At 43.9% G+C, this 26,433-nt stretch overlaps 1 protein-coding gene across 1 annotated transcript in view; it reads right to left on the reverse strand.

Moving 5' to 3' along the window:
- Positions 1-26,433, reverse strand: part of LOC137308417 (disintegrin and metalloproteinase domain-containing protein 12-like) — a 166,776-nt gene that overhangs the window by 124,524 nt on the left and 15,819 nt on the right. Inside the window, exons 4-5 of the mRNA XM_067977158.1 lie at positions 20,386-20,462; positions 7,100-7,274 (exon numbers count right to left, since the gene is read on the reverse strand). Coding sequence (XP_067833259.1) covers positions 7,100-7,274; positions 20,386-20,462 — 252 coding nt within the window. The remainder of the gene's footprint in view (positions 1-7,099; positions 7,275-20,385; positions 20,463-26,433) is intronic.

Below are 26,433 nucleotides of genomic sequence, written 5' to 3' on the forward strand. Positions count from 1 at the left end.
ACCTTTAAAACCCCTACTCTCTGTTTTCTGATCACCATTACCCAGATGTTCTCCCACTGAAATACACTCCACTAGAAATATACTGATCAAGAAAGTTCTCGTGTGCACACTTAAGGAATTCCTCACCTTCCTTGCCCTTTACACTGTTTATTCCCCAGTCTATATTCAGGTAATTGAAGTCCCCAAGTATTACTGCTCTATTATTTTTACATTTCTCTGACATCTGCCTGCAGATTTGCTCCCCTATCTCCTTCTCACTATTTGGGGATCTCTAGTAAACTCCCAGCAATGTAACAGCTCCTTTTCTGATTCTTTATTCCAACCAATAGATTCAGTCTTTGAACTCTAGTGTATTGTCCCTCTGTAGAACTATAATATTAACCTTGATCAATGCTACCCCCCCCATCCTTTCTTTATTCCTTCCCTGTCCCTTCTGAACACATTGTAGCCAGGAATGTTTAGTTCCCATTCCTGCCCATGTCTAAGTCTGGTCTCCATTATTGCCACTATATCATAACCTATATCATGTGGCAACTTGTGCCTGCAGCTCACCAACCTTATTTGTAACACTCCTTGCATTAACACACATGCATTCCAACACCATGCTAGTTGGCTTTGCTTTTTCCTCCATCTAATTCCTGCTCTTTCTACACCATTCTTTATTCTGTTACTATTTGTCCCTTCTCGTTTTCTATGCAACTTGTCTCTCCTCTCTGCTGCTGCGTCCTGGTTCCCCTCCCTCTGCCAAATTAGTTTAAACCCAACCCCACAGCACTGGTTAACCTTCCCACAAGGATATTGGTCCCAGCCCTGTTCACGTTCCAGCCGTCCGGCTTGTACAGGTCCCTCCTGTCTCAGAACTGGTCCCAATGCCCCAGGAATCTGAAGCCCTCCCTCCTGCACCATTTCTCCAGCCACGCATTCATCTGCACTATCTTCCTGTTTCTGTACTCACTAACACATAGCACTGGGAATAATCCAGCAATTACCACCTTTGAGGTCCTGTTCTTTAATCTTTTTCCGAGCTCCTGAAACTCTGACTGCCAGACCTCATCCCTTTTCCTTCCTATGTCATTGTTTCCCACATGGACCACGACGTCTGGCTGTTCCCCTTTCCCCTGCACCCTCTCATGATGTCCTTTACCCTGGCACCAGGAAGGCAACACACCTCGCGGGATTCACGTCGACAGGTTCAGAAACTCCTGTCTATCCCCCTGACTATTGAATCCCCTATAACAACTGCATTTCAACACTTTCTTGTGCCCTCCTGTGCAGTCGAGTCTCCCACGGTGCCGTGGATTTGCTGCTGACTGCACTCCCCCGAGGTGTCATCGTCCTCACTGGTATTCAACACTGAATGCTGGTTTGTGAGTGCCACACTCCCAGGAGATTCCTGCACTGCCTCCCTGTTCCTCCTAGTCTGGTCACCCACACACTCTCCTCCTAAACTCTCAGTAGCTACAGAGTGACCACCTCATGCTATCCACGAAACTCTCAGCTTCCTGTATGCACTGTAGTGACACCAGCCGCCCCTCAAGCTCAGAAACTCTGAGCTCGAGCTCGAGCAGTTGGCGGCACTTCCTGCACATGTGGTTTTCCAGGACACACAGGATGTGCTTGCGATGGACCCGGCTGTCCTGCCATGTTAGCTACAATTATTTAAAAGGATACACCTAGGGATAAACCCCAGGAAAAACCTTCGGATAAATTTAGGGATAAGCCTCTGGAAAAATCTGAGGATAAACCCCAGGAAAAACCTTGGGATAAATCCACCCACAGGTTCAACCCCTGGATAAGACCCCGGATTAACTCCGGGAGACTGTTTGCTCGCCCAGTAGAAAATACAGGCCAGAACTCTGCAGCCCAGGGCTGTTGGATTAGTGTCATCCCTTCCTGACTTCATTTTCTAATGTTCCCAGACTGGAAGAAAGAAGTTGTTTTGAAATGTGAAACTATTTCAATTGGCAGCGTGTGATGTCCGTGCGCAGGGTTTGGTGAAGCTTTCTCCATTAAGTGAAGCTTTAAGTTGCAGCACTATTCAGCACTTCGATTTCTCACTGCAAAAAGCTCCACACTATAGGAAGAATATTGAAGGTTTAGTGAGGAGAAAACACAGATTCACGAGCACACTGCCTGATATGAGGAAATACAAATAAATCGTGTTTGTTGTTAGAACAGCACAGTTTACAGGGTAATATTACATAGAATTAACAGCACAGAAACAGGCCATTCGGCCAAACTGATCTTTGCCGATATTTATGCTCCACATGAGCCTCCTCCCTCCCTACTTCATCTCACCCTATCAGCATTTTCTTCTATTCCTTTCCCCCTCATATGTTTATCTAGCTTCCCTTAAAATGCATCTATGCTATTCGCCTCAACTACTCCTTGTGGTAGCGAGTTCCACATTCTAACCACTCTCTGGGTGAAGACATTTCTCCTGAATTCCCTATTGGATTTATTAATGACTATCTTATATGTATGGCCCCTAGATTCGGTCCCCCTGCATGTGGAAACATCTCTACATCTACTCTATGAAACCCCTTTCAAAATCTTAAAGACGTCTATCAGGTCACCCCTTAGCCTTCTCTTTTCTAGAAAAAAGAGCCCCAGCTGTTCAATTTTTCCTGATTGACAAGACCTCTCAGTTCTGGTATCATCCTTGTAAATCTTTTTTGCACCTTCTCCAGTGCCTCTATATCCTTTTTATAATACGGAGACCAGAGCTGTTCACAGTACTCCAAGAGTGGTCCAACCAAGGTTCTATACAAGTTTAACATAACATCTCTGCTTTTCAATTCTATCCCTCTACAAATGAACCCCACTGCTTGGTTTTCTTTTTTTATGGCCCAGTTAACCTGCGTTGCTACATTTAGTGATTTGTGTATCTGTACCCCCCAATCCCTCTGCTCCTTTACCCTATTTAGACTCTTATTTTCCAAGGTGTATGTGGCCTCCTTATTCTTCCTACCAAAATGCATCACCTCACATGTATTGAAATTCATTTGCCAATAACACGGTCATTCTGCAAGTTTATTAATGTACTCCTGTATTTTGTCGTAGTCCTCCTTGGTATTACCTACACCCCCCAATTTGGTGTCATCTGTAAATTTTGAAATTGTACTTCCGATTCCAGAGTCCAAATCATTTATGTAAATGGTGAACAACAGTGGTCCCAGCACCGATCCTCGTGGAACACCACTTCCCATCTTTTGCCAGTCTAAGTAACTACCTTTAACCCCTACTCTCTGTTTTCTGTTTTCTAGCCAGCTTGCTATCCATTCAGCTATTTGTCCCCTGCTCTGACCTCAGTCATGAGTCTACAATGCAGTACCTTATCGAAGGCCTTTTGAAAATCCAAATATATTACATCTACTACATTACCCTGGTCTATTCTTTCCGTTACTTCTTCAAAGAATTCAATGAGGTTGTTCAAGCATGACTTTTCCTTTTGAAATCCGTGCTGACTATTCTTTATTAGAAGATTAGCCATGATCTAATTGAATGGCGGAACAGGCTCGAGGGGCTGAATGGCCTATTCGAGTTCCTATGTTCCAATTATATTTTCGGTTTCAAGATGTTTTTCTGTTACATCTTTGAGTAAAAATTCCATTATCTTTCCCACCACCGACGTTAAGCTAATTGGTCTATAGTTCCCTGGACTGGTTCTATCTCCCTTTGTAAAAATAGGAATCAAAATAGCTGCCCACCAGTCCTCTGGCACTATTCCCTTTTCTAATTAATTTTATATATATATATATATATATATATATGTATATATGTAATAGTGCCTCTGCTATGTCTTCCCTAACCTCTTTTAATATGTGTGAATGCAATCCATCCGGACATGGGGTTTTATCCTCTCTAAGTTTGATTATCTCCCCCACTTTCGATCTTAAATGTCTTTATATCTTTTTTGATCTCTTCTTCTAATGTCCTGCCCACCATGTTAGTCTCCCCGATAAATACTGAGGCAAAGTAACTATTCAACATTTCTGCCATTTCGCTGTCATTACCTGTGAGTTTATCATGTGTATCCCTTCGTGGCCCTGTACCTATCCTGATTTTTCTTTTGTTATTTATGCATCTGTAGAATACTTTACTATTTCTTTTTGTATTCTTTCATAATTTAATTCCATAGTTCCTCTTTGCCTTTGTAACTGTTTTTTGACTTCTTTCCTAACCTCTTCATATTCCCTTTTGTCATCCTCTCCTTTAATGTCTATGTACTTAGACTATGCCTTTTTCTTTAGTTTCAATTTTACCCTTACATCTTTATTCATCCATGGTGTCTCATCATTGGCTAGTCTGTTCTTGCTTTTCAGCTGAATATATTTCTCCTGAACTCTATTGATCATAAGACCATAAGAGACAGGAGCAGGAGTAGGCCATTCAGCCCCTCGAGCCTGCTCCGCCATTCAATGATATCATGGCTGATCTGATTTTTTCCTCAACTCCACTTTCACGCCCTTTCCCCATATCCTTTGACTCCCTTGCTGATCAAAAATTTGTCTAACTCAGCCTTGAATGTATTCAATGACTCAGCCTCCACAGCTTTGTGGGATAAAGAATTCCAAAGATTCATGACCGTCTGGGAGAAGAAATTCCTCCTCATTTCTGTCTTAAACGGGCAACCCCTTATTCTGAGACTATGCCCCCATGAGGGATAACATCCTCTCAGCATCTACCCTATCGAGTCCCCTCAGAATCTTCTATGTTTCAATAAGATCTCCTCTCATTCTTCGAAATTCCAATGAGTATAGACCCAACCTGTTCAATCTTTCCTCATAAGGCAACCCTGCCATACCTGGAATCAACCTAGTGAACTTTCTTTGAACTGCCTCCCATGCCAGTATATTACCCCCAACACCATGAGCTCTTATCTTGTGCAGTAATCTTTTATGTGACACCTTATTGTTTGCCTTTTGGAAATCCAAATATACTGCATCCATTGGTTCCCCTTTATCCACCCTACCCGTTACTTCCTCAGAGAACTCTAATAAATTTGTCAGACACGATTTCCCCTTCATAAAACTATGTTGACTCTCCTTGATTGTATTATATGAGTCCCCAATGTCCTGCTACTACTTCCTTAATAATCAATTCTAGCATTTTCCCAATGACAGATGTTCGGCTAACAGGTCCATAGTTACCTGCTTTCTGTCTCACTCCCTTCTTGAATAGGGGTGTTATGTTTACGGTTTTCCAATCCACTGGGACCTTTCCAGAATCTAGTGAATTCTGGAAGATTACAACCAATGCATCCACTATCTCTGTAGCCACTTCCTTTAAGACCCTCGGATGCAAGCCATCAGGTCCAGGGGACTTGTCAGCCTTTAGACCCATTAGTTTACCTAGTACTTTTTATCTAGTGATAGTGATTGTTTTTAGTTCCTCCCTCCCCTTTGCCCCTTGATTATCTACTATTATTGGTATATTATTGGTGTCTTCTACTGTGAAGACAGATACAAAATATCTGTTCAATTCCTCTGCCATTTCCTTGTTTTCCATTATTATTTCCCCAGTCTCATCCTCAATGTTTACTTTAGCTACCCTCTTCCTTTTTATATACTTGTAGAAGCTTTGAATGTCAGTTTTTATATTTCTTGCTAGTTTACTCTCATAATTTATTTTCTCCCTCTTTATTATTCTTTTAGTCATCCTTTGCTGGTTTTTAAAGTTTTCACAATCTTCAGGCTTACCAGTAATCTTTGCCATGTTGTATGCTTTTTCTTTTAACCTGATACCATCCTTGACTTCCTTAGTTCGCCATGTGGGTTCACCCTTTTTGTGGTGTCCTTCCTCCTCACAGGGATATATTTTTGTTGCAAGTCATAAAATATCTTTTTAAATGTTTGCCACTGCTTATCCACCATCATACCATCTAATCTGTTCACCCAGTCCACTTTAGCCAATTCCGCCCTCATTCCTTTATAATTGCCCTTATTTAAGTTTAATACAGTAGTTTCATACCCAAGATCCTCGCTTTCAAACTGGATGTGAAATTCTATCATGTTATGATCACTGCTTCCCAAGGGATCCTTTACTTTGAGATCATTAATTAATCCTGTTTCGTTACCCATTACCAGATCCAAAATGGCCTGTTCCCTGGTTGGTTCCCCGACGTATTGGTCTAAGAAACGATCCCTAATACACTCTATGAACTCCTCCTCAGGGCTACTTTTGCCAATTTGATTTGTCCAATCTATGTGAAAGTTAAAATCGCCCATGATTATTGCATTATCTTTTTTACAAGCCCCCTTTATTTTCTGATTAATATTTTGCCCTACAGTGTAGGTACTGTTAGGGGGCCTATATACTACTCCCACCAGTGATTTCTTTCCCTTGCTATTTCTTACCTCCACCCAGAAGATCAAGATTTGACATCTTGATCTTCTGAGCCAAGATCATTTCTCACTAAAATTATACCAATTTTATCCTTTATTAACAGAGCTACCCCACCATGTTTACCTTTTTTCCAATCCTTCAAAAATGTTAAATAACCCTGAATATTTAGTTCCTAACCTTGGTCACCTTGCAACCACGTCTCTGTAATGGCCACGAGATTATACCCATTTGTTTCTATTTGTGCCGTCAATTCAACAGCATTGGAAACAGCACTGCTGTTCTGTCTCTTTGTTTGTCAACAATTTTTTCCAGTAAATATGATCGAAGTGTTTAAAATGGTGAAAGGATGGGACAGGTAGATAGAAGCAGATTGTTTCCAGCAGTTGAGGGTCTAGAACGAGGAGCCAGAGATACAAGATTAAATGTAAGAGATTCAGAGCAGAGCAGGAGAACCCATTTCACACAGAGGGTTGTGAGGCTGTGGGATTCACGTTCAGGGTTAGTGATTGAGGCAGAAACAATATCAACATTGAAGATTAGATTGGATGGGGGAGTGGAGGGGGGGAAATGAAGGAAAAGGGAATGGGAACAGGGAGGGTAAATGTCATTGGGACTATTTGCTTGTGTGATGGGTAAATCCCGACACAGGCTGGTTGGACCGAATGGCCTGTTTTCATGTTGAAATATCTATGTATTTCTATGTAAGTCCTTTGATGCTTTTAGTCAGTTAGCTGCTGTGCTCAATACTCACCCTCTGTGATCGCTGAAGGTGCTCAGTCAGGGTTAGCTCAGGGGAGGAATTTATGACTCCACACCTACTTGGTACTGACTTGAGATCTTCAGGTCTGTATATCAAATGTCGTCCAAGTTTATCTCCCTCAAGATGTTCAATGACGTAAGTTCGATTGCTGAGAACAACCAGAGCACTGGAGGAGAGAGAGAGCATTTAATGGCCTGTCACATAAACCATGGTGACAACAAGAAGCACCATGTGGAATCAACAGCACAACCTGATGATTAGAAGTGTGAACTATTACCCTGCTGAATAGGAAGCAAGTCTGTAGTTACACAGTGAGTAACTATTACCCTGCTAAATAAACAACTTCCAAGCACATTTACTGAGTGAATAAGCCTTGCCCTGCTGGATTAATAACTTCCCAGGTGAGTCACACAGTGAGTAATTCTTGCCCTGCTGAATAGATAACTTCCCAGCTGAGTTACACAGTGAACAATCCTCACCCTGCTGAGTGGACAACTTCCCAATACAGTTACACAGTGAATAAGCTGAACAAATAACTTCCCAACACCATGACATGGGGCTCGATTTTAGGAGGGAGGCGGGTAGGCAGCGGGGGGTTGACTGGGCGCGTGGGTAACGCGCCCAATGAATTCGGGGTGCTCCGCACGCGATTGCAGCCTAATTAAAGGCACTTACCTTGGCTTCCGGGTTTCACGCTGGAAAGCTGCGCAGCGGGCGGACTGCGCAGCCGCATCATAGGCTGTCAGCTGGAGGAGTCCTATTTAAAGGGGCAGTCCTCCACTGACTGATGCTGCAGAAAGGAGCCAAAATTACAGCATGAAGCAGCCCAGGGGGAAGGCTGCTCCCAGGTTTAATGATGCCTCAATCCAGGTCCTACTGGATGGGGTGAGGAGGAGGAGGAGGAGGACAGAGATCTTCTCCCCAGCGGACAGGAGCAAGTGGCCTGCCTCTGCCACCACGAAGGCCTGGCTCGAGGTGGCAGAGGAGGTCACCAGCACCACCAACATATCATGCACCTGCATACAACGCAGGAGGCGCTTCAATGACCTAAGTAGGTCAGCCGAAGTGAGTACACTTACTCATTCCCCTACACTCCGTCTGCCACATCACTGCCCCCACCCCACATCTCCTTCTGCACTGCCAACACTACTCTATCACATCACTCCTCACACCCACTCAAAGCTCATCCTCACCTTACTTGCACTTACTCACCTCGCCAGTACTCATCCCGTCACTACCACTCAACCCAATCCTCATACAATCTCATGGCTCTATCTCATACTCACCCTCTCATGCATCTCTTTCACAGTCAGCCTCACTCAACCTGCCACTACCTGTGCTGCAGCCACAGGGCATGCATCACATATGTGTAGTAGGAAGCGTAAGGCAAACGTGTCGTGAGCATGAAGGGTGTTTGAGGGTTTGTCATGGTTTTTACTTCGATTGATTTCTGACCAACTCACATCACATATTATATTGTCACCACCACTGCCACGTCTTTGCAAATCTTGTCTGGTTTGTGCAATAATGCCCTTTCCTGAGGATCACCATGAAGACCCACACCTGATGACACCCATTGTGTGACTGCAGAGTGGGTGCTGGTGTATTTGCAGGGCTCTTTTGTGCAGATGACTGAGAGACGTCGGCGATGTCCCCGGTGGCACCCTGGAAGGATGCGGAGGAGAAGTTGTTGAGGGCAGTGGTGACTTTGACAGCGACAGGTAAGAAGATGGTGCTCGGGCCAGCCGGGAGCAGCTCAGCATGAAGGAGGCTGCAGATGTCCACGACTACATGTCGAGTGACTGAGTCTCCGTGTGCACTGCTGCTCAGAGAGGTCCAGGAAGCTGAGCCTCGGTCTGTGGACCCTGTGGCGAGGGTAGTGCCCTCTGCGACGCATCTCTCTCTCTCTGCGGTTGCCCTCCCTCCTGCTGTGCAGGTGGATGTGTCACAGCACTGTGTTGTGGAGCTCCACGTGTCAGAGGTGGACGGTGTGGCCGGCGAGGCTCGTGATGCTGTTCATCCTCCGAGGAGGTCATGACTACAGCTACGGCGGCCCCCATCTGGAAGATGGACGTTTGAGGGGGTCAGCAAGGTAGGTAAATGTGTCTGGACACCAGGGTTGAGGTTGCAAGGTTGTGAATTTTATTGTTCGGAGGAGGGTGGTGGAGGCCAAACTTTGTCCAAAGTGACAGGTTGGCCTCCTGCAATGAGTGAGGGTCTCCCCCCGCCAACCTATCAAATGGACCTTTGCAGCTGCCACAGGCTGGTAGCTACAACACGTCCATTTCAACTGGGAGTGTTTCCCCCAGTACGGGAAACAGTCTCAGTTTAGTTGAAAATCCCACCCCTCCTAAAATATCATGTCAATCAGGTCTGCAAATGACCTGCAGTATCTACTTAATTGGTTTAAGTGGGATCCCGCCGGCAATTAAAGCCGCATGCGGGGACTGCGCGCGCATCTAAGCGCGTTACTGGGGAACACGGAAGTGGGCGGGTTGGAGCCGGGCTCCGGACCCGCCCCGGGAATACCCGATTTTCGGTGCCCCCCCGCCACGAACCTGCCGGCTCGGACGTCCGAAAGTCGAGCCCATGGTGAGTAATCCTTACTCTGCTGAATAAACACCACTACTGGACCATCCAAAGTAAAAATACTCAATTGGAGGAGGACCAATTTCAAAGGGATGAGAACAGATCTGGCCCGGGTAAATTGGAATCAAACATTGGGAGGCAAAACTGTAATTGAACAATGGGCGGCCTTTAAAGAGGAGATAGTTCGGGTACAGTCTCGGTATATTCCCACGAGGGGGAAAGGTAGGGCAACTAAAGCCAGAGCTCCCTGGATGACAAAAAAATAGTGAATAAGATGAAGCAGAAAAAAGGGGGGTATGACAGATGTCAGGTTGATAATACAAGTGAGAACCAGGCAGAAGATAGAAAGTTCAGAGGGGAAATGAAAAGGAAATAAGAGGGGCAAAGAGAGAGTATGAGAATAGACTGGCGGCCAACATAAAAGGGAATCCAAAAGTCTTCTACAGGCATGTAAACAGTAAATAGGCAATAAGAGGAGGGGTGGGGCCGATCAGCGACCAAAAAGGAGATCGACACATGGAGGTAGAGGGGATGGATGAGGTACTAAATGACTACTTTGCATCTGTCTTTACCAAGGAAGAAGATGCTGCCAGACTCCCAGCAAAGAAAGATATGGTTGAGATACTGGATGGGCTAAAAATTGATAAACAAGAGGTACTAGGAAGGCTAGATGAACTTAAAGTAGATAAGTCACCCAGTCCAGATGGGATGCATCCTAGGTTGCTGAGGGAAATAAAGGTGGAAATTGCGGAGGTACTGGCCATAATCTTCCAAACATCCTTAGATACGGGGATGGTGCCTGAGGACTGGAGAATTGCAAATGTTACACCGTTGTTCAAAAAAGGGTGTAAGGATAAACCCAGCAACTACAGGCCGGTCAGTTTAACCTCAGTGGTAGGGAAACTTCTAGAAACGATAATCCGGGACAGAATTAACAGTCACTTGAATGAGGGTGGATTAATTAGGGAAAGCCAGCACGGATTTGATAAAGTCAAATCATATTTAACTAAATTGATAGAGTTATTTGATGAGGTAAATGTAAAGAGTCTGACAACACCAGGTTATAGTCCAACAGCTTTAGAATCATAGAATCATAGAAGTTTATAACATGGAAACAGGCCCTTCGGCCCAACATGTCCATGTCGCCCAGTTTATACCACTAAGCTAGTCCCAATTGCCTGCACTTGGCCCATATCCCTCTATACCCATCTTACCCATGTAACTGTCCAAATGCTTTTTAAAAGACAAAATTGTACCCGCCTCTACTACTGCCTTTGGCAGCTCGTTCCAGACACTCACCACCCTTTGAGTGAAAAAATTGCCCCTCTGGACCCTTTTGTATCTCTCCCCTCTCACCTTAAATCTATGTCCCCTCGTTATAGACTCCCCTACCTTTGGGAAAAGATTTTGACTATCTACCTTTTCTATGCCCCTCATTATTTTATAGACTTCTATAAGATCACCCCTTAACCTCCTACTCTCCAGGGAAAAAAGTCCCAGTCTGTCTAACCTCTCCCTGTAAGTCAAACCATCAAGTCCCGGTAGCATCCTAGTAAATCTTTTCTGCACTCTTTCTAGTTTAATAATATCCTTTCTATAATAGGGTGACCAGAACTGTACACAGTATTCCAAGTGTGGCCTTACTAATGTCTTGTACAACTTCAACAAGACATCCCAACTCCTGTATTCAATGTTCTGACCAATGAAACCAAACATGCCGAATGCCTTCTTCACCACCCTATCCACCTGTGACTCCACTTTCAAGGAGCTATGAACCTGTACTCCTAGATCTCTTTGTTCTATAACTCTCCCCAACACCCTACCATTAACGGAGTAGGTCCTGGCCCGATTCGATCTACCAAAATGCATCATCTCACATTTATCTAAATTAAACTCCATCTGCCATTCATCGGCCCACTGGCCCAATTTATCAAGATCCCGTTGCAATCCTAGATAACCTTCTTCACTGTCCACAATGCCACCAATCTTGGTGTCATCTGCAAACTTACTAACCATGCCTCCTAAATTCTCATCCAAATCATTAATATAAATAACAAATAACAGCGGACCCAGCACCGAATAACAGCGGACCCAGCTTTATTTGGAATCACAAGCTTTCGGAGCTTTCCTCCTTCGTCAGGTGAGTGTAGGATTCCGTAAATGCACAGCATATATAGTCAGAGAACAATGCCTGGTGATTACAGATAATCTTTCCAACTGCCCGTTATCACACCTCGGCATAGATATAATCAAAGCAATCAAAGGAGCGGATGGTGTTCAGACAGAGAAACATTTCATCCCAGACTACTGAATACACAAGTGGTCATAACACAAAGACAGAGAGAGAGAGAGACACCCGAAAGGCAGAGAAAGAGAGAGAATGACCAGTTGTATTAAAAACAGATAACTTTTTTTTGCTGGTGGGGTTACATGTAGCGTGACATAACTCTATCAAATCTCCTCTCAATGTTCTCTGTTCCAAGGGGAACAACCCCAGCTTCTCCAGTCTATCCATGTAACTAAAGTCCCTCATTCCTGGAATCATTTGAGTAAATCTTTTCTGCACCGTCTCTAAGGCCTTCACATCTTTCCTAAAGTGCGGTGCCCAGAACCGGACACAATATCTTTTGAAAGTTATGATTGAATCTGCTGGGCTTCATAATTTATAAATAGAGGCATAGAGCATGGAAGTCATGATGAACCTTTATAAAACATTGGTTCAGCCTCAACTGGAGTATTGTTTCCTGTTCTGGGTACCGCACTTCAGGAAAGATGTGAAGGCCTTAGAGAGGGTGCAGGAGACATTTACTACAATGATTCCAGGGATGAGGGTCTTTAGTTACATGGATAGACTGGAGAAGCTGTGGTTGTTCTCCTTGGAACAGAGAAGGTTGTGAGGAGATTTGATAGAGGTATTCAAAATCACGAAGGGTCTAGACAGAGTAGATAGAGAGAAACTGTACACCTCCCTCCGGTCCGAAAAACAACCGTTCACCACTACTCTCTGTTCCCTGTCCCTTAGCCAATTCTGTATCCATGCTGCTACTGCCCCCTTTATTCCCTGGGCCACAATCTTGATGATAAGCCGACCATGCGGCACTTTATCAAACGCCTTTTGAAAGTCCATATACATCACATCAACTGCGTTGCCCTCATCTACCCTCTCTGATACCTCATCAAAAAACTCTATCAGGTTAGTTGAACACAATTCGCCTTTAACAAATCTGTGCTGACTTTCCCTAATCAATCTATCCTCATCCAAGCGACTGTTAATTCTGTCCTGGATTATCGTTTCTAAAAGTTTCCCCACCGCTGACTGGCATATAGTTGCTGGATTTATCCTTACACCCTTTTTTGAACAAGGGTGTAACATTTGCAACTCTCCAGTCCTCTGGCACCACCCCCGTATCTATGGATGTTTGGAAGATTATGGCCAGTACCTCCGCAATTTCCACCCTTACCTCTCTCAGCAACCTGGGATGCATCCCATCCGGACCAGGTGACTTATCTACTTTAAGTAACTCAAGTCCCTCCTCCCTCGAATCATTCTAGTAAATCTCTTCTGCACCCTCTCTAAGGCCTTGACATCTTTCCTAAATTGTGGTGCCCAGAATTGGACACAATGCTCCAGTTGCAGCCGAACCAGTTTTTTTTTAAGGTTCATCATTTAGAAAGGCACAGGTTAATCAAGGACAGTCAGCATGGATTTGTTAAGGGAAGGTCGTGTCTGACTAACTTGATTGAATTTTTTGAGGAGGTAATAAAGAGGGTCGATGAAGGTTACGCTTTTGATGTAGTCCACATGGATTTTAGCAAGGCTTTTGACAAGGTCCCACATGGCAGACTGGTCAAAAATGTGACAGCCCATGGGATCCAAGGGAAAGTGGCAAGTCTGCTCCAAAATTGGCTCAGTGGCAGGAAGCAAATGGTAATGGTTGACGGGTGTTTTTGCGACTGGAAGGCTGTTTCCAGTGGGGTCCCGCAAGGCTCAGTACTAGGTCCTTTGCTTTTTGTGGTATATATTAACGATTTGGACTTGAATGTGGGGGGCTTGATCAAGAAGTTTGCAGATGATACAAAAATTGGCCGTGTGGTTGATAGTGAGGAGGAAATTTGTATACTGCAGGAAGATATCAATGGATTGGTCAGGTGGGCAGAAAAGTGGCAAATAGAATTCAATCCAGAGATGTATGAGGTAATGCATTTGGGGAGGGCAAACAAGGCAAGGGAGTACACAATAAATGGGAGGATACTGAGAGGTGTAGAGGAAGTGAGGGACCTTGGAGTGCATGTCCACAGATCCCTGAAGGTAGCAGGACAGATAGATAAGGTGGTTAAAAAGGCATACGAGATACTTTCCTTTATTAGCTGAGGCACAGAATATAAGAGCAGGGAGGTTATGTTAGAACTGTATAAAACATTAGTTAGGCCACAGCTTGAGTACTGTGTACAGTTCTGATCACCACATTACAGGGAAGATGTGATTGCACTGGAGAGGGTACAGAGGAGATTTACGAGGATGTTGCCAGGACTGGAGAATTTTAGCTATGAGAAAAGATTGGATGAGCTGGGATTGTTTTCTTTGGAACAAAGGAGGCTGAGGGGAGTTTTAATTGAGGTATATAAAATTATGACGGGACTAGATAGAGTGGATAGGGAGGACCTATTTCCTTATCAGAGGGGTCAGTGAAGGGGGGGCATAGATTTAAAGTAATTGGTAGAAGGATTAGAGGGGAGCTGAGGAGAATTTTGTTCACCCAGAGGGTGGTGGGGTTCTGGAACTCACTGCCTGAAAGGGTGGTAGAGGCAGAAACCCTCAACTCATTTAAAAAGTACTTGGATGCGCACTTGAAGTGCCGTAACCTACAGGGCTACGGACCAAGTGCTGGAAAGTGGAATTCAGCTGGACAACTCTTTTACGGCTGGCACGGACACAATGGACCAAATGGCCTCCTTCTGTGCTGTAACTTTCTATGATTCTATCATGACTCCCTTCCTTGCTTTTGTACTCTATGCCTCTATTTATAAAGCCCAGGATCCTGTATGCTGGGCTTTATAAAAACTTCCCAGTATAGTTTAACCCTTATCCTACTTATTAAACAACTTTCCAGCTGAGTTACACAGTGAGTAAGTCTTACCCTGCTGAATAAACAACCTCCCACTACAATTATACTGAGCACCCCTCACCCTGCTGAATAAATATCTTCCCAGCACAGTTACATAAGAAAATAAGAAATAAGAGCAGGAGTGGGCCCTACGGCCCCTCGAGCCTGCTCCGCCATTCAATAAGATCTAGGCTGATCTTCAACCTCAACTCCACTTTCCCACCTGATCCCCATATCCCTTGATTCCCCTAGAGTCCAAAAATCTATCTATCTCAGCCTTGAATATATTTAATGACTCAGCATCCACAGCCCCCTGGGGTAGAGAATTCCAAAGATTCACAACCCTCTGAGTGAAGAAATTCCTTCTCATCTCAGTCTTAAATGGCCGACCCATTATCCTGCGATGATGCCCTCTAGTTCTGGACTGTCCAGCCAGGGGAAACTACCTCTCAGTCTCTACGCTGTCAAGCCCCCTCAGAATCTTCTATGTTTCAATGAGATCACCTCTCATTCTTCTAAACTCCAGAGAGTACAGGCCCATTCTACTCAACCACTCCTCATAGGACAACCCTCTCATCCCAGGAATTAATCTGGTGAACCTTTGCTGCACCACATCCAAGGCAAGTGCATCTTTCCTTAGATAAGGAGACCAAAACTGTACACAGTGCTCCAGGTGAGGTCTCACCAAAGCCCTGTATAACTGTAGTAAGACTTCCTTACTATTGTACTCCAATCCCCTTGAGATAATGGCCATTATGCCATTTGCTTTCTTAATTGCTTGCTGTACCCGCACACTAACTTTTTGTATTTCTTGTACCAGGACACCCAATTCTCTTTGGACACCAACATTTAATAGTTTCTCACTGTTTAAAAAATATTCTGTTTTTCTATTCTTCCTACCAAAGTGAATAACCTCACATTTCCCCACATTATACTTCACCTGTCATCTCCTTGCCCACTCACTTAACCTGCCTATATCCCTTTGCAGACTCTTTGTGTCCTCCTCACAGCTTATTTTCCCACCGAGCTTTGTGTCATCAGCAAACTTGGATAGATTACACTCGGTCCCTTCATCTAAGTCATTAATATAGATTGTAAATAGCTGAGGCCCGAGCACCAATCCTTGCGGTATCCCACTAGTTATAACCTGCCAACCTGAAACTGACCCGTTTATCCCTTCTCTCTGTTTTCTGTCCATTAACCAATCCTCTATCCATGCTAATAGAAATATAGATGGTTACAGCACGGAAGGAGGCCATTCGGCCCATCGAATCCGTGCCGGCTCTCGGCATGAGCAATCCAGCTAGTCCCACTGGCCCGCCCTATCCCCGTAGCCCTGCACATTTTTTTCATTTCAAATACTTATCCAGTTCCCTTTTGAAGGCCATGATTGAATCTGCCTCCACTACTCCCTTGGACAGTGCATTCCAGATCCTAACCACTCACTGTGTAAAAAGGGTTTTCCTCATATCACCTTTGGTTCTTTTGTCAATCACCTTAAGTCTATGCCCTCTGGTTCTTCACCCTTCCTCCAATGGGAACAGTTTCTCTCTATCCACTCTCTGGACTTTTCATGGCTTTGAACACCTCTACCAAATCTTCTCTCAACCTTCTCTGTTCCAAGGAGAACAATCCCAGCCTCTCCAGTCTATCCATGTAATTAAAGTCCCTCATCCCTGGAATCATTCTGGTAAATCTCCTCTGCACCCTCTCTAAGGCCTTCACATCCTTCCTTAAGTGCTGTGCCCAGAACTGGACACAATACTCCAGTTGTGGCCAAACCAGTGTTTTATAAAGGTTCATCATGACTTCCTTGCTTTTGTACTCTATGCCTCTATTTATAAAGCCCAGGACCCCGTATGCTTTTTTAACTGCTTTCTCAACCTGCCCTGCCATCTTCAACGATTTGTGTACACATAGCCCCAGATCTCTCTGTTCCTGTACCCCTTTTAGAATTGTGCCCTCTAGTTTATATTGCCTCTCCTCATTCTTCCTACCAAAATGCATCACCTCAAATTATTCTGCATTAATCTTCATCCACCAGCCTGTCTATATCCTTTTGAAGTCTATCACTATCCTCCTCACTGTTCACTACCCTTCCAAGTTTTGTGTCGTCTGCAAATTTTGAAATTGTGCCCTGCACACCCAAATCCAAGTCATTAATATATATCAAGAAAAGCAGTGGTCCCAGCACTGACCCCTGGGGAACACCACTGTACACCTCCCTCCAGTCCAAAAAACAACCATTCACCACTACTCTGTTTCCTGTCATTTAGCCAATTCTGTATCCATGTTGCTATTGCCCCCCTTATTCCATGGGATGCAATCTTAATAGCAAGCCTACCGTGTGCACTTTATCAAACGCTTTTTGCAAAACCATATACACCACTTCATTGCCCTCATCTACCCTCTCTGTTACCTCATCAAAAAACTCAATTAAGTTGGTTAAACACGATTTGCCTTTAACAAATCTGTGCTGGCTTTACCTAATCAATCCACACTCGTCCAAGTGACTGTTAATTCTGTCCCGGATTATCGTTTCCAAAAGTTTCCCCGCCACTGAGGTTAAACTGACTGGCCTATAGTTGCTGGGTTTATCTTTACACCCTTTTTTGAACAAGGGTGTAACATTTGCAATTCTCCAGTCCTCTGGCACCACCCCCCCCCATATATCTAAGGATGTTTGTAAGATTATGGCCAGTACCTCCGCAATTTCCCCTCTTACTTCCCTCAGCATCCTAGGATGCATCACATCCGGACCGGGTGACTTATCTATTTTAAGTACACCTATCCTTTCTCGTACCTCTTTATAAATTTTTAGCCCATCCAGTATCTTAACTATATCTTCTTTACCGAGACTCTGGCAGCATCTTCTTCTTTGGTAAAGACCGAGCAAAGTACTCATTTAATACCTCAGCCATGTCCATTGCCTCCATGAGCAGATCTTCTTTATGGTCCCTAATCGGCCCCACCCCTCCCATTACTACCTGTTTACTGTTAACATGTCTGTAAAAGACTTTTGGATTCCCTTTTATGTTGGTCGCTAGTCTATTCTCATACTCTCTCTTTGCCCCTCTTATTTCCTTTTTCACCTCCCCTCTGAACTTTTTATATTCTGCCTGGTTCTCACTTGTATTATCAACCTGTCACTTGTCATAAGCCACTTTTTTCCACTTCATCTTATTCTCTATCTCCCTTTGTCATCCAGGGAGCTCTGGCTTTAGTTGCCCTACCTTTCCCCCTCGTTGAAATGTACTTTGTCTGTATCCTCTTTAAAGGCCGCCCACTGCTCAATTACAGTTTTGCCTGCCAATCTATGATTCCAATTTACCCGGGCCAAATCTGTTCTCATTCCACTGAAATTGGCCCGTCCTCCAATTGAGTATTTTTACTTTAGAGTGGACAGAGTCCTTTTCCATAGCTATTCTAAACCTTAGGATACGATGATCGCTGCTCTCTTAATGCTCTCCCACTGACACTTGCTCCACTTGGCCCATCTCATTCCCCAGAACCAAGTCCAGCAATGCCTCCTTCCTTGTGAACCCTTATCTTGTGTAATAATCTTTTATGTGGCAGCTTATCGAATGCCTTTTGAAAATATACTACATCCACTAGTTCCCCTTTATCTACCCTGCAAGTTACATCCTTAAAAACTCTAATAAATTTGTCAAACAGGATTTCCCTTTCATAAAACCATGTTGACTCTGCCTAATCATATTATGATGTTCTAACTGCCCTGTTACCACTTCCTTAATAATGGATTCCAGCATTTTCCCAACGTCAGGCTAACTAGTCTGTAGTTCCCTGTTTTCTCTCTCCCTCCTTTCTTGAACAGCAGGGTCACATTTGCTACCTTCCAATCCACTGGGATCGTTCTAGAATCTTGGGAATATTGGAAGATCGTAACCAATGCATCCACTATCTCTGCAGCCACCTCTTTTAGAACCCTAGGATGAAGGCCATCGGGTCCAGGGGGTTTGTTGGCTTTTAGTCCCATTAGTTTCTCAAGTACTTTTTCTCTACTGATAATAATTACTTTAAGTTCCTCACTCTCATTTACCCCTTGGTTCCCCACTATTTCTGGTATGCTTTTTGTGTCTTCTATTGTGAAGACAGATACAAAATATTTGTTTAACGCATCTGCCATTTCCTGATTCCCCCATTATAATTTCTCCTGTCTCAGCCTCTAAGGGACCAACGTTTACTTTCTCTACTCTCTTCCTTTCGACAGACTTGTAGAAGCTCTTACAATCCATTTTTATATTTCTTGCTAGTTTACTTTCATATTCTATTTTCTCCCTTTTTATCAAATTTTTGTTCGTCCTTTGCTGGTTTCTAAAACTCTCCCAATCTTCAGGCTCACTACTCTTTTTGGCAATATTAAAGGCCTCTTCTTTTAATCTAACACTCTCCTTAACTTATTTAGTTATCCACGGATGCATCACTTTTCCCGTGGCGTTTTTATTTCTCAATGGAATGTATATTTGTTGAGAATATTGAAATATTTCTTTAAATGTTTGCCATTGCTTTTCAACCGTCATACCCTTAAATTTAATTTCCCAATCTACCTAAGGCTATTCGCCCCTCATACCTGTGTAATTGGCTTTATTTAAGTTAAAGACTCTAGTTTTGGACTTAAGTACGTCACTCTCAAACTCAATGTGAAATTCTATCATATTATGATCACTCTGCCCCAGAGGATCCTTTACTGTGAAATTACTAATTAACCCTGTCTCATTATACAATACAAGTTCTAAAATAGCTTATTCCCTGGTTGGTTCCATGACAGTGAGTACAGAGTGAGTAACCCTTACACAGTGAGTAACCATTGTCCTGCCAATTAAACAACTTCCCAGTACAGTTACACAGTGAGTAAGACTTACATACAAAATGAACAAATTCCCAGGACAGTAACCAAGTGAGTAACCCTTATGCTGCTGAATAAACATCTTCCCAGTACAGTTACACAGTGAGTAACCCTGATCCGGATGAACAAACATCTTCCCAGCACAGTTACACTTTTAGTAATCCTTATCCTGCTGAATAAATAACTTCCCAGTACAGTTACACAGTGAGTAACCCTTATCCTACTAAATGAACAATTCCTAAAACAGTTACACAGTGAGTAATCCTTAACCTGCAAAATGAACATTATCCACTACAGTTACATAGTGAGCAATTCTTACCCTGCTCAATATACAATTCCCAATATAGTTGTACAGTTTGTAATCCTTAGTCTGCTAAATAAACATTTCTCAGTACAGTTACACAGTGAGCAATCCTTACCCTGCTAAATAAGCATTTCCCAATATAGTTACATAATAAGTGATCCTTGCCCTGCAAAATAAACAATTACCAATACAGTTACACAATGAGTGGTCCTTACCCTGCTAAATGAACAATTCCCTATATAGTTACACAGTGACTCATCCTTACCCTGATAAATAAACAATTCCCAATACAATTACAGAGTGAGTAACCATAACCCAACTGAGATAACAGGATACTGATTAAAAACTTGAATATTTAAGCCCAGGTTTCAGTAAGATGAATAACAATCTGAGAAAGAATCATTTTTTTTACCTGAGTCCTGAACAGGTGCTGGCAGAGACCTGGGATCCAGGGAATCTTCTAACGGAGCCCTCATAGTAACAGTGATACTGTAGGAAGATAGTTAAACCTCAGCATAAAGCATCCTGCTACTCATAACATCCCAAGAGAACGCAATGACAAGCACTCATCCATATATTACATGTCTTTACAGGCAGGGTACGAACAACAGCCAATATTCCCATCATCGAATCCCTCACCATCAACATCCTGCGGGTCACCATTGGCCAGAAGCTGAACAGGGCCAGCCACATAAATACTGTGGCTACAAGAGCAGGTCAGAGGCTGGGTATTCTGCAGCGAGTGACTCACCTCCTGATTCCCCAAAACCTTTCCACCATCTACAAGGCATAAGTCAGGAGTGTGATGAAATATTCTCCATTTGCCTGGATGAGCGCAGCTCCAACAACACTCAAGAAGTTCGACACCATCCAGGACAAAGCAGCCCGCTTGATTGGCACCCCATCCACCACCCTAAACATTCACTCCCTTCACCACCGGCGCACAGTGGCTGCAGTGTGTACCATCCACAGGATGTACTGCAGCAACTCGCCAAGGCTTCTTCGACAGCACCACCCGAACCAGCGACCTCTACCACCTAGAAGGACAAGGGCAGCAGGCACACGGCAACAACACCACCTGCACGTTGCCCTCCAAGTCACACACCATCCCGACTTGGAAATATATCGCCGTTCCTTCATCGTCGCTGGGTCCATAGCTTTTCGGGGTAAAGAATTCCAAAGATTCACGACCCTCTGGGAGAAGAAATTCCTCCTCATTTCCATCTGAAATGGGCGAGCCCTTATTCTGAGAATATGCCCCCTAGTTTTAGATTCCCCCATGAGGGTAACATCCTCTCAACATCTACCCTATCGAGTCCCCTCAGAATCTTGTATGTTTCAATATGATCTCCTCTCATTCTTCTAAACTCCAATGAGTATAGACCCAACCTGTTCAATCTTTCCTCATAAGACAACCCTTCCATCCCGGAATCAACCTAGTGAACCTTCTCTGAACTGCCTCCAATGCAAGTATGTCCTTCCTTAAATAAGGGCACCAGAACTGTACACAGTACTCCAGGTGTGGTCTCACCAGCACCCAGTACAGTTGTAGCATGACTTCCCTGCTTTTATACTCCATCCCCCTAGAAATAAAAGCCAATATTCCGTTTGCCTTCCGGATTACCTGCTGCACCTGTATGCTGACATTTTGTGTTTCATGTACGAGGACACCCAGATCCCTCTGTACTGCAGCATTTTGTAGTTTTTCTCCATTCAAATAATATTTTGCTTTTTTATTTTTCATCCCAAAGTGGATGACTTCACATTTTCCCACATTATATTCCATCTGCCAAATTTCCGCCCATTTGCTTAATCTGTCAATATCTCTTTGCAGACACTTTGTGTCCTCATCACAACTTGCTTTTCCACCTATCTTTGTATCATCAGCAAATTTGGCCACAAGACACTCTGTTCCTTCATCCAAGTCATTGATATATATTGTAAATAGTTGAGGCCCCAGCACTGAGCCCTGCGGCACCCCACTAGTTACAGATTGCCATTTTGAAAATGACCCTTTTATCCTGACTCTTTGTTTTCTGTTAGTTAGCCAATCTTCTATCCATGCCTGTATATTACCCCCAACACCATGAGCTCTTATCTTGTGCAGTAATGTTTTATGTGGCATCTTATCGAATGCCTTTAGGAAATCCAAATATACTGCATCCATTGGTTCCCCTTTATCCACCCTGCCCGTTACTTCCTCAAAGAACTCTAATAAATTTGTCAGACATGATTTCCCCTTCATAAAACCATGACGACTCTCCTTGATTGTATTACGAGTCTCCAAATGTCCTGCTACTACTTCCTTAATAATGGATTCTAGCATTTTCCCAATGACAGATGTTAGGCTAACTGATCTATAGTTATCTGCTTTCTGTCTCACTCCCTTCTTGAATCGGGGTGTTACGTTTGCGGTTTTCCAATCCGCTGTGACTTTTCCAGAATCTACTGAATTCTGGAAGATTACAACCAATGCATCCACTATCTCTGTAGCCACTTCCTTTAAGACCCTCGGATGCAAGCCATCACGTCCAGGGGACTGGTCAGCCTTTAGACCCATTAGTTTACCTCGTACTTTTTATCTAGTGATAGTGATTGTTTTTAGTTCCTACCTCCCCTTTGCCCCTTGATTTTCCACTATTATTGGTATATTATTAGTGTCTTCTACTTTGAAGACAGATACAAAATATCTGTTCAATTCCTCTGCTATTTCCTTGTTTTCCATTATTATTTCCCCGGTCTCATCCTCTAAAGGACCAATGTTTACTTTAGCTACCCTCTTCCTTTTCATATACTTGTAGAAGCTTTGAATGTTAATTTTTATATTTCTTGCTACTTTACTCTCATAATTTATTTTCTCCCTCTTTATTATTCTTTTAGTCATCCTTTGCTGGTTTTTAAAGTTTTCCCAATCTTCGGGCTTACCAGTAATCTTTGCCATGTTGTATGCTTTTTCTTTAACCTGATACCATCCTTGACTTCCTTCGTTAGCCATGGTTGGTTCACCCTTTTTGTGGAGTCTTTCCTCCTCACAGGGATATATTTTTGTTGCGAGTCATAAAATATCTTTTTAAATGTTTGCCACTGCTTATCCACCATCATACCATCTAATCTGTTTACCCAGTCCACTTTAGCCGATTCCGCCCTCATTGTTTTATAATTGCCCTTATTTAAGTTTAATATAGTGGTTTTAGACCCAAGTTCCTCGCTCTCAAGCTGGATGTGAAATTCTATCATGTTATGATCACTGCTTCCCAAGGGATCCTTTACTTTGAGATCATTAATTAATCCTGTTTCGTTACCCATTACCAGATCCAAAATGGCCTGTTCCCTGGTTGGTTCCCCGACGTATTGGTCGAAGAAACAGTCCCTAATACACTCCATGAACTCCTCCTCAGGGCTATTTTTGCCAATCTGATTTGTCCAATCTATGTGAAAGTTAAAATCGCCCATGATTATTGCATTACCTTTTTTACAAGCCCCCTTTATTTCCTGATTTATATTTTGCCCTACAGTGTAGCTACTGTTAGCGGGCCGATATGCTACTCCCACCAGTGATTTCTTTCCCTTGCTATTTCTTACCTCCACCCAAATTGATTCGACACCTTGATCTTCTGAGCCAAGATCATTTCTCACTATTATATCAATTTCATCCTTTATTAACAGAGCTACCCCACCACCTTTACCTTTTTTCCTATCCTTCCGAAATGTTAAATACCACTGAATATTTAACTCCCAACCTTGGTCACCTTGCAACCACGTCTCTGTAATGGCCTCGAGATCATACCCATTTGTTTATATTTGTGCCGTCAATTCATCTATCTTATTACGAATGCTGCATGCATTCAGTTAGAGAACATTTGCTAGTGCACTCTTATGTTTGTACGCTCTGTCGCTTCCTGACACACTCTGTTCATCATTACCCCCATGTTTGTTGTCTACATTAATGACTTAGATATGAATGTAAAAGGTATGATCAGTAAGTTCGCTGATGATACAAAAATTGGTAGGGTGGTAAATAGCGAGGAGGATAGCCTCAGTCTGCAGGACGATATAGATGGGTTGGTCAGATGGGCAGAACAGTGGCAAATGGAATTTAACCCGGAAAAGTGCGAGGTGATGCACTTTGGAGGGACGAACAAGGCAAGGGAATACACAATGAATGGGAGGACCCTAGGCAAGACAGAGGGTCAGAGGGATCTTGGTGTGCAAGTTCACAGATCCCTGAAGGCGGCGGAACAGGTCGATAAGGTGGTAAAGAAGGCATATGGGATACTTGCCTTTATTAGCCGAGGCATAGAATATAAGAGCAAGGAGGTTATGATGGAGCTGTATAAAACACTGGTTAGGCCACAGCTGGAGTACTGTGTGCAGTTCTGGTCGCCACACTACAGGAAGGATGTGATCGCTTTGGAGAGGGTGCAGAGGAGATTCACCAGGATGTTACCAGGGCTGGAGCGCTTCAGCTATGAAGAGAGACTGGGAAGATTGGGTTTGTTTTCCTTGGAGCAGAGGAGGCTGAGGGGGGACATGATTGAGGTGTACAAAATTATGAGGGGCACAGATAGGATGGATACCAAGGAGCTTTTTCCCTTCGTTGAGGGTTCTATAACAAGGGGGCATAGATTCAAGGTAAAAGGCGGGAGGTTTAGAGGGGATTTGAGAAAGAACTTTTTCACCCAGAGGGTGGTTGGAGTCTGGAACTCACTGCCTGAAAGGGTTGTGGAGGCAGGAACCCTCACAACATTCAAGAAGCATTTGGATGAGCACTTGAAATGCCATAGCATACAAGGCTACGGACCAAATGCTGGAATATGGGATTAGAGTAGACAGGGCTTGATGGCCGGCGCGGACACGATGGGCCGAAGGGCCTCTATCCGTGCTGTATAACTCTGTGACTCTATGACTTACCTGTACTACTTTCTTGTCTTTTCTGTTTATCAATCTAAACTTCGCCCCACCTGAGCCCTACCCCCCTCTATTTAGTTTAAAGCCTTCTCTACCGCCCCAGTTATTCGGTTTGCCAGAACACTGGTCCCAGCATGGTTCAGGTGAAGCCCGTCCCAACGGAACAGTTCCCTCTTTCCCCAGTACTGGTGCCAGTGCCCCATGAATCGAAACCCACTTCTCCCACACCAATCTTTGAACCACGCATTCATCTCTCTGATCTGATTTACCCTGTGCCAATTTGCTCGTGGCTCAGGTAATAATCCGGAGATTATCACCTTTGTGGTTCTGCTTTTTAATGTAGTCTCTACCTGTTCAAATTCCCTCAGCAGAACCTCTTTCTTCGTCCTACCTATGTCGTTGGTACCTACGTGAACCATGACAACTGGATCCTCCCCCACCCACTCCAAGTTTCTCTCCAGCCCTGAGAAGATGTCCTTAACCCTGGCACTGGGTAGGCAACACAGCCTTTGGGACTCTCACTAATAAGAAGAGAAAATGCTGGAAATACTCAGCAGGTGAGGTAGCGTCTGTGGAGAGAGGAGGGTAGGGTCAACGTTTCAGCTCGATGACCCTCGTCAGAAGCCCGACCGTGTCCTCACACTATACCCACACTGACACTTTCCAGCCGGACTCATCAAACACAGCAAACACTCATCCTGCTGAGACCAGCTGGAGTTGCTGGCATTCACCCCAGGGTGCTCAATGAAACGGGAGATGTGTTAAGTGAGCCCCTGCTTTATATATTTAACAGCTGACTAGAGGTGGAGACTGTCCCTGTGGACTGGATGGAGGCTAATGTAGAACCAACAAATTCGAATCAGGAAACTATAGGCCCATTAGCTTAACATGAGCCATTGTAAAGTTGTTAAAAAGGACCGAGATATATTGTGTGACCACCTGGACGGAGTAGGGGTTATTAAAGACTCTCATGACTCGGCTTCTGGAAAAGAAAGTCATGCCTCACCAACATGCTTGAATTTTTTAAGGAGGTAACCAGGTCGACGTTGTATATTTGGACTTTCAGAAAGCTTCTGACAAGGTGCCAATGAAGAGGGAATTGGTTACATTACACACAGGTAGAGGGTTGTTATTAATGGAAGTGATTCTGTGTGGAGTCCCATATGGGTCCGTGTTGGGACCATTCCAGTATTGATGATTTGGATGAAGGTATTATGGGTACTCTCCACAAGGTAGCAGACGACATTAAGATTTGTGCTAGCGATAGGCCCTGTACATTCCTGTGATGTTGGAAATGCAGTAGCCAATTTGCGCACAGCAAGGTCCCACAAACAGCATTGAGATAATGACCAGATAATCTGCTTTTTCGGTGTTGGTTCAGGGATAAATATTGGCCAGAACATTGGGCAGAACTCCGCTCTCTTCTTCGTCTGGTACCATGGGATCTTTTACGTCCACGGGGCCTCGGCTTAACGTCTTAGCCAAAAGACAGCACCTCCAACAGTGCAGCACTCCCTCAGTACTGCACTGGAGTGTCAGCCTAGATTATGTG

The sequence above is a fragment of the Heptranchias perlo genome, chromosome 1 (genome assembly GCF_035084215.1).
Source record: "Heptranchias perlo isolate sHepPer1 chromosome 1, sHepPer1.hap1, whole genome shotgun sequence".
Taxonomy (NCBI): Eukaryota; Metazoa; Chordata; class Chondrichthyes; order Hexanchiformes; family Hexanchidae; genus Heptranchias; species Heptranchias perlo.